Source organism: Erpetoichthys calabaricus, chromosome 11 (assembly GCF_900747795.2).
Source record: "Erpetoichthys calabaricus chromosome 11, fErpCal1.3, whole genome shotgun sequence".
NCBI classification, from domain to species: domain Eukaryota; kingdom Metazoa; phylum Chordata; class Cladistia; order Polypteriformes; family Polypteridae; genus Erpetoichthys; species Erpetoichthys calabaricus.
Window position 1 is genome coordinate 145,597,025 of NC_041404.2, and position 17,178 is coordinate 145,614,202.

General features: G+C 44.8%; 2 protein-coding genes across 2 annotated transcripts in view; one reads left to right on the forward strand and one right to left on the reverse strand.

The window, feature by feature from the left end:
- The window catches only part of LOC114661106 (retinoic acid-induced protein 1), a 684,250-nt gene that overhangs the window by 218,665 nt on the left and 448,407 nt on the right, over window positions 1-17,178 (forward strand).
- LOC114661104 (TOM1-like protein 2) overlaps window positions 978-17,178 on the reverse strand; it is a 93,439-nt gene continuing 77,238 nt past the window's right edge. Inside the window, 4 exon segments of the mRNA XM_028814236.2 lie at window positions 978-3,222; window positions 3,347-3,383; window positions 7,229-7,288; window positions 10,531-10,596. Of these exon segments, the coding sequence (XP_028670069.1) occupies window positions 3,068-3,222; window positions 3,347-3,383; window positions 7,229-7,288; window positions 10,531-10,596 (318 nt within the window). The 3' untranslated portion in view covers window positions 978-3,067.

Genomic DNA, 17,178 nt, shown 5'->3' on the forward strand with positions numbered 1-17,178 from the left:
CGTCTCGGTTTTCCCACCTCGGTGCTCATTACACTTTTATTCTCGAGGTTTCTGCAAGGTGGTCCAGTTCAACTCGTGACTCTAGAGGACTCGATGAGAGTGGCGTATTTGAACATAATCTCGTCCCTTTGAGCGTTAACGTCATCATCTTTAGTATTGGCACCTGAAAACTACAAAATGTCACCATGAGTGCCACTATGTGGGTCAGGGGGGCCATAACATTGTGACAACATACTTGGCGGAGGGCGCTTCATAACCACCTCTCGTGTCTCATCCTTGACAGACTTTTTGTGCGATTCCATCGAGGTTGTCTTCCTTTTGCTAGGAGAGGTGAAGCTCTGTGCGAGGCTGGCGGTGGACGTTGGTGAGCCGATAGCAGCAAACTTCGGGCAGGTGTCACAAACCAGTGGCACTCAAGAGGGCTGGCCTCTCCTCATTGATACTCATTTTTGGTAGCACATTCCTCGTAAGTGGGATCGGATCATGGAACATCTAAAGTAGTTTTGGCCGCAATCCGTCAAACTGTCATGCAGTAGAAAGGTGGAAGGCAAGCGGACTGGCATCTCCTGCTCCTCTACTTGGTTTCTTTCACTGGAACGAAGCAAAGATGGCATTTCTTCCCAGCTGTGAGCTCCAATGGCTACAGATGATGAAGACGTGCAGTGGTTCCGAGGCAGGCCTCCATGAAAGGAGGGTTAGCCTGGTGTGTGTTTAACAGGTAGGGCTGGTTTGGTGGCGTCAATCCGCAGACTCTGCCAACCAGGGATTTAAATGAACAACAAAAAAATAAATGTGTAAACACTGTGTGATGCGTGTACAAGGAGCTGGACTGGCATCACCTTCTAGTGTTGGTTCCTGCCCCTGGTGCCCCACGAACCCCACACTTGATTACGCACATCTAAGATTTGTCATAACTGGCCCTTTCTGCTCTAGTTGGACAGACAAAAGAAAAAGAAGGCACGGTGACGCGGCGGAGGTCACACTGGTAGTGTTTTATTGGAGCAGAACACATGCAGGAACCGAACAATACAGAGGCTGGATTCTGTATCTGAGGCGACACACGTAGAGTGGCAGGGCCGCCCGTTCAGCCCTGAAATCAGCCAAAGTCTGAGATCTCAAAAAACGGAACATAACAAGAGAGCTACGCGGGTCACTACAAGATCTCGGCCCCAGCTGAGGTGACATCACAGCCTTGTGTTAACCTACAGCTACGTTGGCAGCTGGGGCTGGCACTCAGCGAAAGGGTCGGTCAACCTCGTGTGCCCAGGGTGTCCTGGCGAGGAAACTGACGTGAACATGTGGGGTGTATACACACAAACACACATACACACATAAAAGTAGTTAGATGAACCAACACTAAAAAGTCAGCGGGGGGGGGGGGGGCACAGCTTCATTTCAAAGTTTTCAAAGGCTTGAAGCGTATAAATCTAATGCCCACCTCCCAACAAAACTGGGCAAGGATGTGGTGACGTCACCTTAAAAAAAAAAAAAAAAAAAAAACCACTGGTCAAGGAACAAAAACTGCTATTGTTAGTGTCAGGGTACAAGGTGTAGGCCAGACCCCCCCTTCCCCCCCCCCCAAAAAAAAGTTACAATCCATGGCTCTCTCTATCTTTTAAGCATTTAAAAATAAAATAATTAAAAAAAACTTATCTATACAGTATGAGCAGTGGGGGGGGGGGGCGCTGGACTGACTGAGGTCAGAGGTGGGCACCTAATTAATGGCTCCACTCAACTAAATCCTAGGAAGTATGGATGAACCGGGCTGGTGGTCACTGAAAATGTGGCCTCGTTACTGGTGATGTGCCCACCCAGAAGCTGGCACAGGGCTTCACATCAGGTTCCTTCTTGCGCTATTCTACTGCAGAAGCCTACAGCTGTGCCAACCTGAGCATGCAGGCATAAGCAGAACTGGGAATCTGGCATATGCTTCACTAAAGTGCCCTTCTTCTCAAACACTGGTTGTGTGCTGCTGCTATAGGGACAGATGATCCTCAAAAATCAACGAGTTCCTCTACAATGACGGCTTTAAAGTGCATTTGACGAGAAGCAAGCCATACGTGGTGCCAGGGGATCACACAGGGGGCCACTTTTTGAAAGTGAGAACGTCCATCACAAACACATCACACTCGGGTCAGCCTTACTGAGCGTTTATCACTCCAACTGCACCCTCTGAACACCCCACCCACCCACACAGAACATTCACGCCAATCCTCTAAATGGTGCCCACTCCATATTTCTTACATTTCTGTGCCAATCTTATATTGCACTTGCAAGCACCCACCTCACCCCACCAACCTCTTTCACTGTCGTCTCATTTCCAGGAATGTTGCCATGGGCATCACCCCCCCCCCCCCCCAACTCCTCTCTGTATCCCTCCCTCCTTCCCCTACACTCCACTTAATCTCAGCTCTTAGTAAACGTATTTCGATGCCCCCAACCGTCACGCTTCTCCCCTCCACCCCCAGCCAGTCAATAATCCTAACGAAAGAAATGAATAAATATCCTGTTTGACATCCCTCCATATCACAGCTCACCTAGAGGAGACCCCTCTAAGCACGCGCCCACACACACAAGTCAAAACAGGGTAGGTGCAGCCCACCTGGCAAATGGCTGTCCACTTCTCAAGCGTGGTGGTGGTGGTGGGTGTTGAGTTACGGTGTGATGTGGTGCAAATGAAAAAAACGTAAAGCGTAAGCAGATAAGTCCGTGGTGAAGCGTACCACGCCAAGAGCTCAAAAGGAGCCCACCCGCCGGGGTGGCATCATCATTCCAGGAGCGAAAGGTAAACTCCAACTAGTGCCGCCTCCCAAATTCCCTGGTGACAGCGACTCTCAATTTTTATGTTTTTTTTTTTTTTTTCGGTGGTTTGTTTCATTCAGGTTCTTGTTGTTACTGTGGGATGACCCTCCTGTGCACTGCCAGGAGATTACAACTGCAAGGAGGAGCAAGCGATGGCAGCACTGTTAGCTGTGTCTGCTGGAGAGTTGAAGTGGACGTGGCGTTGGGAGAGAGAGAAGTGCACCCTACACGCGAGGGTGGACGAGGAGGGCCCAGAGCGGCCCGGCTACAGAGCAAACAGCATGTCCTCCGAGCGCTCCGCCTTCCTCCTGTTGCTGCTGGAGTCACCGCTGGGCGCTACGGGCTCCGTTACGGGGGGCGTGGGCAAATTGGGGATCCTCTCTGCTGCCTTGGCCCGCTCTTCTAAGAACTTGTCAAACTCTGGGAAGCAATGAATCAGTAAATACGTTAGTAAAAAATAAATAAAAAATAAAGAAAGTCATACAACTGGACATGCTGACCACTAAAAGTAGCAACAACAAAACAGGTGGCAGAGCGGCCATACCTTCACTTGTGACGCCCTCCTCCACTTCATCTCCTTTCTGCCAAGGGATAAAGGAGAGTTTAATGAGCAGCTGGCAGGAAAACAGCCCACCCTGCTAACCCCACCCCAACCAACACCAGTATATACAGACCAGCAGACACAAACATACACAGTGCATCCAGAAAGTATTCACAGCACGTCACTCTTTCCACATTTTGTTATGTTACAGCCTTATTCCAAAATGGATTAAATTCATTTTTTTCCTCAGAATTCTACACACAACACCCCATAATGACAACGTGAAAAAAGTTTACTTGAGGTTTTTGCAAATTTATTAAAAATAAAAAAAACTGAGAAATCCCATGTCCATAAGTATTCACAGCCTTTGCTCGATACTTTGTCGATGCCCCTTTGTCAGCAATTCCAGCCTCAAGTCTTTTTGAATATGATGCCACAAGCTTGGCACACCTATCCTTGGCCAGTTTCGCCCATTCCTCTTTACAGCACCTCTCAAGCTCCATCAGGTTGGATGGGAAGCGTCGGTGCACAGCCATTTTAAGATCTCTCCAGAGATGTTCAATCAGATTCAAGTCTGGGCTCTGGCTGGGCCACTCAAGGACATTCACAGAGTTGTCCTGAAGCCACTCCTTTGATATCTTGGCTGTTTGCTTAGGGTCGTTGTCCTGCTGAAAGATGAACCGTCGCCCCAGTCTGAGGTCAAGAGTGCTCTGGAGCAGGTTTTCATCCAGAATGTCTCTGTACATTGCTGCACTCATCTTTCCCTTTATCCTGACTAGTCTCCCAGTCCCTGCCTCTGAAAAACATCCCCACAGCATGATGCTGCCATCACCATGCTTCAACTGTAGGGATAGTATTGGCCTGGTGATGAGCGGTGACTGGTTTCCTCCAAACGTGACGCCTGGCATTCACACCAAAGAGTTCAATCTTTGTCTCATCAGACCAAAGAATTTTCTTTCTCATGGTCTGAGAGTCCTTCAGGTACCTTTTGACAAACTCCAGGCGGGCTGCCATGTGCCTTTTACTAAGGAGTGGCTTCCGTCTGGCCACTCTACCATACAGGCCTGATTGGTGGATTGCTGCAGAGATGGTTGTCCTTCTGGAAGGATCTCCTCTCTCCACAGAGGACCTCTGGAGCTCTGACAGAGTGACCATCGGGTTCTTGGTCACCTCCCTGACTAAGGCCCTTCTCCCCCGATCGCTCAGTTTAGATGGCCAGCCAGCTCTAGGAAGAGTCCTGCTGGTTTCGAACTTCTTCCACTTACAGATGATGGAGGCCACTGTGCTCATTGGGACCTTCAAAGCAGCAGAAATTTTTCTGTAACCTTCCCCAGATTTGTGCCTCGAGACAATCCTGTCTCGGAGGTCTACAGACAATTCCTTTGACTTCATGCTTTGCTTGTGCTCTGACATGAACTGTCAACTGTGGGACCTTCTATAGACAGGTGTGTGCCTTTCCAAATCATGTCCAGTCAACTGAATTTACCTCAGGTGGACTCCAATGAAGCTGCAGAAACATCTCAAGGATGATCAGGGGAAACAGGATGCACCTGAGCTCAATTTTGAGCTTCATGGCAAATGCTGTGAATACTTATGTACATGTGCTTTCTTCTCAGTTTTTTTATTTTTAATGAAATTTGCAAAAACCTCAAATAAACTTTTTTCATGTTGTCATTATGGGGTGTTGTGTGTGGAATTCTGAGGAAAAAAATGAATTTAATCCATTTTGGAATAAGGCTGTAACAACAAAATGTGGAAAAAGTGATGTGCTGTGAATACTTTCAAGGATGTACTGTACATCTGTACACCTTCTGCCCCGCCCCCAGACCCATATAAAGAGGCACATTGACCCCCAAACCACCAAGAAAGTCATGGAGTCTCTCACAGAGTTCTGCTTGCCCTTCTCCCATATTAGTGTACCTCTCCATACATGCAGAACTTCATATTCCTGCCAGCCGTCCCACACCATACTGAAGATATACACCACACACACACACACGCGACTGCACCCCAGACTCTCACACACATGGGCACAAACACGAACTGCACTCAGCGACAAGCTGCCCAGTTGGCCAAGGTATGCCAAGGAAGGTTACAGAATGGTGAGACAAACAGCCCTCCCAAGTGTAAAGAGGAGGACAGCATGGTTACCTCGAGCTATCGGATACCAACAGGTGACGTATTTCGTTAAGTTTTATTGCATTTATTACAACAGGGCGCAGGTGCCCATTTGCTCCATTATGAAACACAGGAGCAGGCTAGTTATTTTTAATTTAACAAAACACTTTACTTTAGAATGCAATGTCACGTTTCAAATTAATATATACACCGATCAGCCACAACATTACAGCCTCCTGCCTCGTATTGTGTAGGCCACCTTCATGCTGATCAGTCAAGGCACCGACTCCGCAAGACTTCTCAAGGTGTCCTGTGGTCCCTTGGCACCAAGTTACCAGCAGCAGACCCTTTAAGCCCTGTAAGTTGCAAGGTGGGGCCTCCATGGATCAGACTCATTCTTCCAGCGCATCCCATAGATGCTGGATCAGTTTGAGGTCTGGGGAATTTAGAGGCCAAGTCAACACCCTGAACTCTTCGTTGTGTTCCTCAAACCATCTTCAAAAATTTTTGTAAAGTGGCAGGACCCATTATCTCTACTGGAAGAGAATGCTGCCATCAAGTTATACTGTTGCCATGAAGGAGTGCATGTGGTCTGCAACATTCATTAGGTAGGTGGTACACGTGTCCAGGTTACATCTACATGAATGCCAAGAACCCAAGGGTTCCCAGCACAGCATTGCCCAGAACATCTCACACTGCCTCCACCAGCTTACCTACTTCCCATAGTGCATTCTGCTGCCACCTCTTCATCAAATAAATGACACACATACACTTTGCTGTGATCTAGATGACCAGGCCATCTTCTTCCATTGCTCCATGGTCCAGTTCTGATGCCTACATGCTCATTGTTGGTGCTCTCAGTGGTGGAAAGGGGTCAGCATGGGCACTCCAAGTTGCAATGCACTGTGTGTTCCGACTCCTTTCTCTCATGGCCAGCCTTGCCGTCGTTCAGCAATTTGTGCTGCAGTAGCTCTTCTGTGGAACTGGACCAGATGGGCTGGACCTTCACGCACATCAATGACTCTTTGGTGCCCATCACCCTGTTTCTGGTTCACTGTTTATCCTTCCTTGGACCACTTTTGGTAGGTACTAACCACTGCATACCGGGAACATCCCACCAAGACCTACCATTTAGGAGAAGCTCTGACCCAGACAGTCATCTTTTCGCCATCACAACATGGCCCTTGTCATTCAGATCCTTACCCTGGCCCATTTTTCCTTCTTCCAACACATCAGCTTCAAGAACTGACTGTTCATTTGCTGCCCAATTTATCCGACATCTTGGCAGGTGCCATTGCGTCACTGTTATTCACTTCACCTAGCAGTGGCTGATCGGTGTACAATGATTGCAAACAAATTCAAATTGAAACAACATTACTAAGCTTATCCTGCAAGTCCCCTTTGTATTATTAAAACAGTTTATGTACCTGATCTTGGAGGCATACAATAGTGATGCCCCACCCAAGCAAAAAAAAAAAAATGAAATCCATGGATGCAAGTGTGCAAGTTCAAACTTTCTCTCTCTCAGCAGACACACATGCCAGCAGATAAAATGGTGCCCCTCTTTGTGCACTCGTCTAACGATTTCAGGTCCAAAATGACTGCTGTCATCCACACATGATAAATAAACGTATCCCAAGATACCCCGCCACCCCCACCCAAACCCCAGTCAAACTCCATGGGCAGGCTCACATCTTCTTGACTTGATGAATGGACAGAGTAAGTTTGCAAAAGACAGAGAGAACAACGTAAAAAAATATAGCTCACCACATCGGTGCACAGCCACTCCTCAATGTCATCCATGACAGAGGACTGCGCAACAGGGATCTATGGAGCAAAGCGCAGGCCAGACCAAGACAGGCAAAGCCAAAAGATATGGTGACAAAAAAAAAAAACACAATAAAAAGAACAAAAAAAGAACGGAAAAATAAATATGAAATAAAATAATGACACAGTGACACACACCACTGAGCACCGTGACACACAAGAGAATTCAAAAACAAAACAAAAACACACAAAAAACAAACTGCATGATCACATGCAAGGAAGGCAGCGGGTTGGTCTTGGGTGCACACAGCGGGCCATTTGGAGGGGTTTCAGTTTTTAAGTCGGCCCATCCTGCCATCACAGCACTCCAGTGCAATGGCTCTGAAGCTCTGTCCTGGGGACCCCCTGAGGCTGCAGGGTTTCGTACCAACTACCTTATGGTTTTAGTTGGACTCGGTCTACTGAAGCAAGCTGTGATTTCACAGTTTCTGGGTTTTGAGGCCAATGCACAAATTATGACACTAAGTCCGGTCACTTTTTATTAGAATGTCCCAAGTGTGTATGCATGTTACATGGGGATAATCTTGTGCTGCTTTTTAAAATTTGGTTTTTAACATTTTTATCATTATCTGAATTTATATTCTGGTTGGTAATTCCATAATTTACTAACAGGCGCATTACTGGGTCTGATGTTGCAATACTGCAGCCAATCAGCATTTGGTGTCATCTGCTCTGCTTGTTGTTATCATCATGAAATGTGACAGAAAAGGCAAACTCTCAACAAAAGAAAGGTTAAGTGTTTAAAGCTATAGAAAAAATACAAATACAGTTACAGTTACATGCCGAACTACAAGCTTATGACCGAGGGGGCCACAGGAGAACTTTACAACACTGCGAGTGGAGGGCCTTCTGGTTGAATGTCCATTGAGCTCTCTGTCTGTCAGCACACTCCTCTACACTCCACTCCACCCATCCACAGGGAAAATCCTACCCTCAACAGCAAATGAACTACCATGGACTCACAACATGAAGCATTTCACTTTGAAGATTTGTAATGTCGGGAATTGTTGGTGGTCAATCGTGTTCTCCTTGCAGTTTGAGCTAATAGGAGAGCTTCTTTACTTAGGCGCATAGAGACTATTTCTGAACACAGCAAGCAGAGCGTCTCTTGGTGAATGTCAGCTGAGCTCTTGGTCTGCCAGCCCACACTGTTTCTGCACAACACTGACATTACACTCCACTCTACCCATTCACAGTACAAATCCCATCCTCATCACCAAATTAACTATCATGGACTCACAACGTGAACCATTTCAGTTTGAAGATTTGCAATGTCGTGAACTGGTGGTGGTCAGTCGTGGTCTCCTTGCAGCTTAAGCTAACAGGAGAGTTCCTTTAGTTAGGCGCGCAGAGACCATTTCTTAAAACAGCGAGCACAGCACCCAGTGCCGGATTAACCAATAGGCACATGTAGCATATGCTACGGGCCCCTCAATTTCGGGGGCCCCCAAATGGTGGACCCAATATTTAATGAAAAAGTGTAGCATTGAAAAACTGGTCTTTAAAAATATTATCTTTACGTTTTTAAACTGTAAATTTCTTACACAACAAAACTTTAGGGGCCCAACACATAAAATTCACATAAATATTATAAGATTCTTATTATAATCGAGAGTAAAATAATTATTTAGTCCGGTTTGAACTGTTCAGAATCTAAACTTCAGATGATGCAGACCAAAAGGGCCCACAAAGCTCTTAATCCGGCCCTGACAGCACCTCCTGGTAAATGTCAGCTGAGCTCTCGGCATTTCAGTTTGAAGATTTGCAATGTCATAAACTGCTGGTGGTCAGTTGTCGTCTCCTGGCCGTGTGAGCTAATGGGAGAACTCCTTTAGTTAGCCACGTAGAGACCATTTCTGAACACTGCAAGCGGCGCACCTCCTGATGAATGTCAGCCTATACCTTTTCTGCACAACTACACCAGAGAAGCTTGTAATGTCAAGAGGGTCATTAATTAACGGAGGCTGTAGACAGTGATATCAGTAAAGGCAGCAAAGGAGCTTAATTAGAAAACAGTGCACATCTAAAAATCCAGTAAACTGGATTACATGGCAGTGTAAGAATGGGTTAGTGTGTGGAATAGCAGTAACGGGACTGTAAACGAAATAATTAACTTCTTACCCGGTGAAGGCATGTCCAGTGACCAGTTACACAAGTAACAGACAAGAGGCCAGGCCAGATGAAACCAGTAAAAGTGTCTTGAGAATTAGAAGGTGGGGGGGTTGGAGAGACTGCTTTAATCAAAACTGGGGAAACCAAAAGAAGATGAGACATGTTTAGGCCAAAGAGGTGGCTTTTTGATGAAGTGACCTTTGACTCTCATCTTTACACGCAAGTCTAATGCTTGCCATCTTGGTTGATCTGCAGAGGTGATCACCACCCTTTGGCCAGTCATTGCTGCTGCACCGTGCCACACTCAGGTGTCCCCCCTTGAGTGTCATCGGGCCGAATATCATCAGAAGTTAAAAGATTAATATGTTAATAACTACTTCAGTCTAATTTTTGGTTTAGTTTAGTTAAATGTTCACAACTATAATCCTCTATCTAGATGGCGAGCAGCATGGAAGGGATGGAGAAGGTTATTTCAAATCGGATAGCGGCAGTTCATTTTTTGTTAACGAAAACACATGTCTGTTCTTTTTCGAGCAAACCTGTGTTTTCACTGGAGCTTCTCCTTTATTTATAGAATGACGAGCTGTATTGTGACAGTAAAAGGAACTGAGCCACTCAGGCAGAGCACATTTTCTTTTATTTATATGGGTGGACAGCAGCAGGATCTGCGTTATGTAGAGAACGTCTTTACTGGGGGATCTGGCTGCAAATCAAGTGAAATAATTGAGCAAGTATGCCAGTGGATGCCTAAATATCTCAGATATTCTTTTGTCCTCATCCTCCAAAAAAGGAAGAAAACCTCAAGCAGCGCTTACAACCCAATCGAGAGAATGTCACCGGGGAGGTGGTAGCGGGTTACCATGAGGACTCGAGTTTTCCTGATAGACAGGCTGATACATCCAGGCTTGCTAGTTTAGACAATCGATGTTGAGCGGGTAGGGACTTGGGGTGCATTTGGTGCTCCCCCTCAGAGTCTGGGCGGTGCTGTGATGCCATGCCATTCCCTTTTACTGTCGCAGATTGATTTTTTAAAAAGGGAGGGATTAACATGGAGAGGCAGAGTGAGCAATAGGTGGGGAGGCTGGGAGCGGTGGGGACAATGCAGGTCAGTATTGCTGGTGAAATCTCACCATTCCTTGAGTAATAAGCCAGCTGTCTATGGGCTCCAAGTCTGCGTTACCACTTTTGTATTTCAGCTGAATCAACAACAAAAAGTGCCTTACACAGTGAATGAGCAAGAGCAGAGGATGAAAGAGAAAGAGAATGCAGGCAGAAAGGCAGCAACAAACAGTCATGGAGGGAGGTCTGGTCTCCCCTGGGCTACCGGTACAAAGTCATTAGTAATTAATCAGCAATTTTCAATGCTTTACTTTCCAAAACATCAGAAATAACCTTCCAGTCATCACACACACACACAAGCTCTCAGCCACACAATGTCAGGGTCCTAAAACATCTGCTGATAGCCCAGCTAAGGACAGACCCTGTAATGAAAATGATCTGTGTGACGAAATCTGCTGCATCTCTTTAAAGCTGATGTCACCTTGCGCAACATCTAGTTGTAGGGTATGTCGGACTTGACGAGTGCAGTTGCAAATCTCGTTACCAGACCATGTTAATCTACATGGCTAAAGAAGAAGGGAAGGAAAAAAAAAATACTGGGAAATGTCACATTTAGTGACTTTGTGATGACTTTTCAGCACAGTTGTACTACTCATCCCTTCTTCTGACATCCAAGTCGGTGATGTACAAAGGGTTAAGAGGTACGGTGAGTTGAGCCGCAATCTCTGCCCTTTTTACTTTTTTTTTTTTTCTATTTTGTCATGGTCCATAAAACACGAGACATCAGACAGACGAGCTTCTATTCTGTTTTCGAGATCCAAAACCTAGCAGTGTTCCTCGTCGCTGCATTATATGCATTGTACTTGTGGATGAGCCCTCATTGGTCGTCAGCTTTCATGCACTCAAAGCCCACCCTACGACTAAAGACCGGAGATGTTGGGTATGTCACATTAGACAATCAGCTCAGCGGGAGTGCACCGCGACTGCCTCCAATGCTCTAAGATTATGTCATTGAAGGCTAGGATTAAAAAAAATCGCTGGAAAAGTCGCGTACAGTAATCCCTCCTCCATCGCGGGGGTTGTGTTCCAGAACCCGCCGCGAAAGGTGAAAATCCACGAAGTAGAAACCATATGTTTATATGGTTATTTTTATATTGTCATGCTTGGGTCACAGATTTGCACAGAAACACAGGAGGTTGTAGAGAGACAGGAACGTTATTCAAACACTGCAAACAAACATTTGTCTCTTTTTCAAAAGTTTTAACTGTGCTCCATGACAAGACAGAGATGACAGTTCCGTCTCACAATTAACAGAATGCAAACATATCTTCCTCTTCAAAGGAGTGCGCGTCAGGAGCACAGAATGTCAGAAAGAGAGAGGAAAGCAAACAAATCAATAGGGCTGTTTGGCTTTTAAGTATGCGAAGCACCGCGGCACAAAGCTGTTGAAGGCGGCAGCTCACACCCCCTCCGTCAGGAGCAGAGAGAGAGAGAGAAAACAAACAATCAAAAATCAATACGTGCCCTTCGAGCTTTTAAGTATGCGAAGCACCGTGCAGCATGTCGTTTCACGAAGCAGCTGCACAGAAGGGAGCAACATGAAGATAATCTTTCAGCATTTTTAGACGAGCGTCCGTATCGTATAGGTGTGCAAACAGCCCCCCTGCTCAATCCCCCTACGTCAGGATCAGAGAATGTCAGCGCAAGAGAGAGAGAAAAGTAAGTTGGGTAGCTTCTCAGCCATCTGCCAATAACATCCCTTGTATGAAAACTGCTCCATATTATTCTTCCAATGTGCAATATAGACCTTAAGTCAACAAGTGCAATTTGTGTATTTATTACTATTCGGTTTGTTATTATTTTCTCTCTTCTTGTCTTTTTGTCTTTTTAACTCTTATTCTTCACACTGAGTCGATTGCACCTTCAATTTCGTTGTTCCTTTGTAAAAGTGACAATGACAATAAAGATCTATCTATCTATCTATCTATCTATCTATGAAATCAACTGGGCAAACCAACTGAGGAAGCATGTACCAGAAATTAAAAGACCCATCGTCCGCAGAAATCCGCGAACCAGCAAAAAATCCGCGATATATATTTAAATATGCTTACATATAAAATCCGCGATAGAGTGAAGCCGCAAAAGGCGAAGCGCGATATAGCGAGGGATTACTGTAAATTTGAAATGTTTAGGTAACATAGTCATTTGAGTTGACCAAAGATAAGCTACTAAATGTGTGCAGTATGCATGTAATTCTATTTTTGAATTTTATAGAGTTTTTCCACATACAAAATTTAATTCTTAATGCTCGTTTTACTTCTTGAAATTAAATAAGTCCTTATTTTGACTGTCTTGGTTTTCATTATTTACGCAATACCTTAGTACTGGTGATGCGGCTGCTACACTTCTGATGTCATGCAATGCTATGTATACACATATGGCGGTGATCGCGCAATTCACTTCATAACAAGTGCCAGGTTTAGAACTCTTGGCTGTTCGGTTCCTGATCTTTGTCGTGCCCCTCTGGTTTTAGTTACGCTACACGACATTTTCTTGACTACGATTACTGTCAAACGTCATCTCCCGGTCCTTTAATAACAATGATTTTCGACACCTTTGCGTATCATGCCAGTAAGTGATAGTCAAATCTGTCAATATATTTAATAGTGTCCTGCAATGGCGCCAATGCTTCCACATCAGCTTCCTGGTTTATACCCATTGTTCCCAAGCGTGGGCTCCTGTTTTACTCAGTTCTGAAAAAGATCCAGGAAACCAGCTGGGAAGGAAATTTATTCCAGCTTTTCTTTGCAAATGGGACCAACTTGTGTGCATTTCTAATCCAGCCAAACATACAGTTTGGTTAGTAGAATAATGTGACCTTTCGTAAATCCACACTGACTGGGTTCTTTACAGAGGCAGCTGAGCCCTTTATTCTTGAGGAACATCTCACTAATCCTAAAATGTTGTAGTCTCCCATGCTTCCTTACAAATTATTGCTAGTACGACTGTAGGTAACAAAGCCACTCACGTGTCAATATGGGATTCTAATCAAATGAACACACCTGGGGGGAAAAAAAAAATACAACAACAAACATGTCTATTGTGTGGGCTGGCACTCCATGCAGGGTGGGTGCGGGTCCACTACCTGGCCAGGAGCACAGGAAGAAGGAAAAACGGAACATTTCATGTTCTCTCCAAGTGTTTGGCAGAAGATGCCATCCCTATGAAAAGTGTGTTGGAATCCCAGTGGGCATTGAGCAGAGACATTTACCCAGCTGGGAGGCCAGTACTTCGGAAGGACAAGAGGTGACAATGGGACATGGCTATGGGCTCTCCCAGTATGCCGTAAGGCCCTGGTCCTCGATAGTCAAATGGACATCTGCAGGACATGTTGGGAATTGTAGTCCCGTGGAGCAGCCTTTGTTGAGTTCCTAAGACTGGTACCAGGGGGAGTATGTGGGGATTTGTGATCTCTGCTTTGGGGACTTCCACTTAAACCGGAAATGCTTCAGAGGGGCTATGCCCTAGCACTAGATGTACTCCCAGGTCTAAGATAACAGAAGCCAGGAAATTTAGAGTCAGATGAAAAGATGGACAAAGCTCACCTGGAGGAGTGGAAGGAAAGGAGAAGAAAGAATTGTAATGTGTTACTTTTGGGAAACATTTGTAAGATATTGGTAATAATAAACTTTTCTATATGGACCCAGAACTTGTGTCGCTGTGGTTGCGCCTGGGGTTTGGGCAGTAGTTACGCCCCCTAGTGGTCACTGGTGGTGGTGGTGTAATGGTGTGTGGAATGTTTCATTACTTCAAAGTCACGGCATGGTTGAGTACTGCCGCTGACCACACACATCCCTTAATGACCACAATTTACCCATCGTCTGATGGCTACTTCCAGCATGATAATGTAACTTGTTACAAATTCAACTTGTTTCACGAACATTACAAGAAGTTCAAGGTTCTTCAGGGGCCTTCCTGTCACCGGATCGGAGTCCAGCAGAACACCTTTGGGACGTGACAGAACAAGAGACGAATGTGCAGAAACTGTGTGATCAGAAGCTCAAAGGAACATTTCCAAAAATCTTGTGGTATCCATGTCATGAAGAAATGAGGCTATTTTGACAGCATAAGGAGGTCCTGTCCAGTATTAGTCTAGTGGTCCTAAGGATTTGCTCAGTGAGTGTATAATAACAGTAAGAAGAACTTTAAGGCAGAATTTACACTAATTATCAGCTGTTGGCTGGAAGCAGTCCACTGTAACTTTGATTTTGACAAAGTTTTCCTCGATGTAAAATACACTTGAGAACAGATGAACCTCAAGAAACAAAAAAGCCATCTTCAAAAAGCTGCCAAGTTTGATTCAGTTAAACCGGATAGTAACAAAGTCATCTGAGAGAGGGGGGTTTCTGTATAATGTGATAAGCAAGACACAAATAAGTACACAGATGAAGTGACTTTACAAGTCAGGAAGACCTACAACTTTCATACTAATAAAGGAACCACATGGCAGACTTTCTAGGAGCCCCAGTGTGTAAATCACAGGGATTGTAAAGACACCGTTAAGTGGGGGGTGAATATTTACCAACGCTAAACCATGGATGGTTGAAGTAGGAACATGCCACTCTGACAGATCATCTTTTCACAGCTCGTGCATCATTAAAACATCATTGCTAGCCATACTGTGATTTCTGCTCATACCAACTCCTCAATCCCATTGTCACACAGGGCTCAAAAAACTGATTACTGGCTAACCAGGGGTGGGCACTGTCCTCTAATGCTCTCTCTCTCTCTCTCTCACTCACTCTGCAGACCAGCTGACTGAACATTCCAACAATGATGGCACTTCCATTTCCTGCCTTCTTTGGACCAATGCCCTCCTGTCAACCAGGCATATAAATCCGCCATTTTGTAACAATCCTGTTATGAGCTCCGTCTGTAAAAAAAAAGTGTTTATTTTCTCACATACCAGTTCCAAGTATACGGGATTATCACTTTGCTAACCCCAACTCTTTATCTGTGTTTTTGTGCTTTACTCACACCATATTTTAAGTTACTTCTGTAGAAGTCTTCTTCAAGCATATGTATCCCCAATGGACCTCACTGCAGCCTGTCATTCATTAGTCATAACCGCACAGAATGCGGGTCTGCCCGACCACAGACAGTTGGCCTTCCAGCTCATGACCTGAAAACACCCCGGAGTGGCGGCACTTGTTGAATTGTATCACCCATGTCCAAAGGCCTGGGAATCTCCTCACATCTCAAAGTTCAGCCCTGCTGTTTGCTTACATGGCAGTGGACTTTGAGCAGGATTGCTGCCCTACAATGCACTTGCTCACGCTGCTATTTATAGACTTAACCTGATTGCCCGATATGGCATTTGTCTGAAGCCTCTGGTATCTGCGGGAGAATAATGTCAACATTGGTTTTTATCATCAGACATTGCATCACTCCGTGAAGGCTCCAGAGAGATAAGGAGACAAACTGAACTAAAACCAAAGAAGGTCAAAAAGAGAAGAGCAGACAGCAAATAGTGACAATGGAAAGGAGAAAAATAGAAATGAAACCTGAAGTAAATGTGTAAAAAAAATAAAGCATATACGGTACATGGGTCTTATGGGGTCCAGGTGAAAGAAGTCGTTAAAGTGATTAGCTACGTAAAGGCTATTTGATAATACACAACTTTTCCAGAGATTTTCAGTAGCAGACTTATTTATATAGTCTCGTGGAGCCAGACATGATTCTGTAAACAAGAATACATTTAGACGGACGACCCATTACATAGTATGTATTGAAAAGTGCAATACTGCGCTGCAGAAGCTATACCCACAGGGCTTCTTCCTAAAACACCTGCCCCCCAACACTCCCCAATTCCTCCAGTCCGTGCATTTCAAACCACCCCTGGGGTTTCAGAGAGAAAGTAAAAGTTGCAAGACTCGACACTGAGCTTATATAAAAAGCTCAAGTTACTGTTAACTGCAGCTTAACTCTTTGGAGTTTGGAGGTTTCATTGGTTTTTTTTTTTGTTTCATCAAACTCCTTTTTATTACCTAGTTTGTGAAAAACATGAAACTAACAAAGCAGTTTTTCAGCAGCATTCTCATTGTCAATTTACTCCGACAGCTCAAAATCCCAATCATCAACAATACACAACACATCCCTGGCACAGAATTTCTTTTGACAAGAACGACTGCCAGCATTTGATGCCATTCTGTAATGAAAATGAATGCCGATTCATCTTTATCGCATGGTCTTTGCTGCCATCTAGTGGATAAAACTATATAATACATTCTAGGTGATTTTTCTTGGCAATTGTAGATGCCCACCTTGAAAGTGTTAATAATGAATTTGCACATTGTCATGAGCGCAGTGACAGTGGAGACTGACACACACAAACACGTAGACCACCACTGATACTGGGCTCCACATGCTTGCCCCTGTCTGCTACGATATCTGACATTTTAACTTTTGCATCTATATATGGGATTCAGCAGCACTGTACTACAGACTTCTCACTTCCACAGGAGGAGTAATGACAACTGAAGGGACTGGCACCGCATTACGCAGTGATTAAGTGCTCAGAATGAAATACACAAAAATCAAAAACTGTGATCATTTCATAAGCATCATGGTGAACCTGATTAATCTTAAGCAGAGTTTTTTTTTTGTTTTTAATATATTTTTACAGTACCCTGCTTTATTATTGTTGAAAAACATTGATA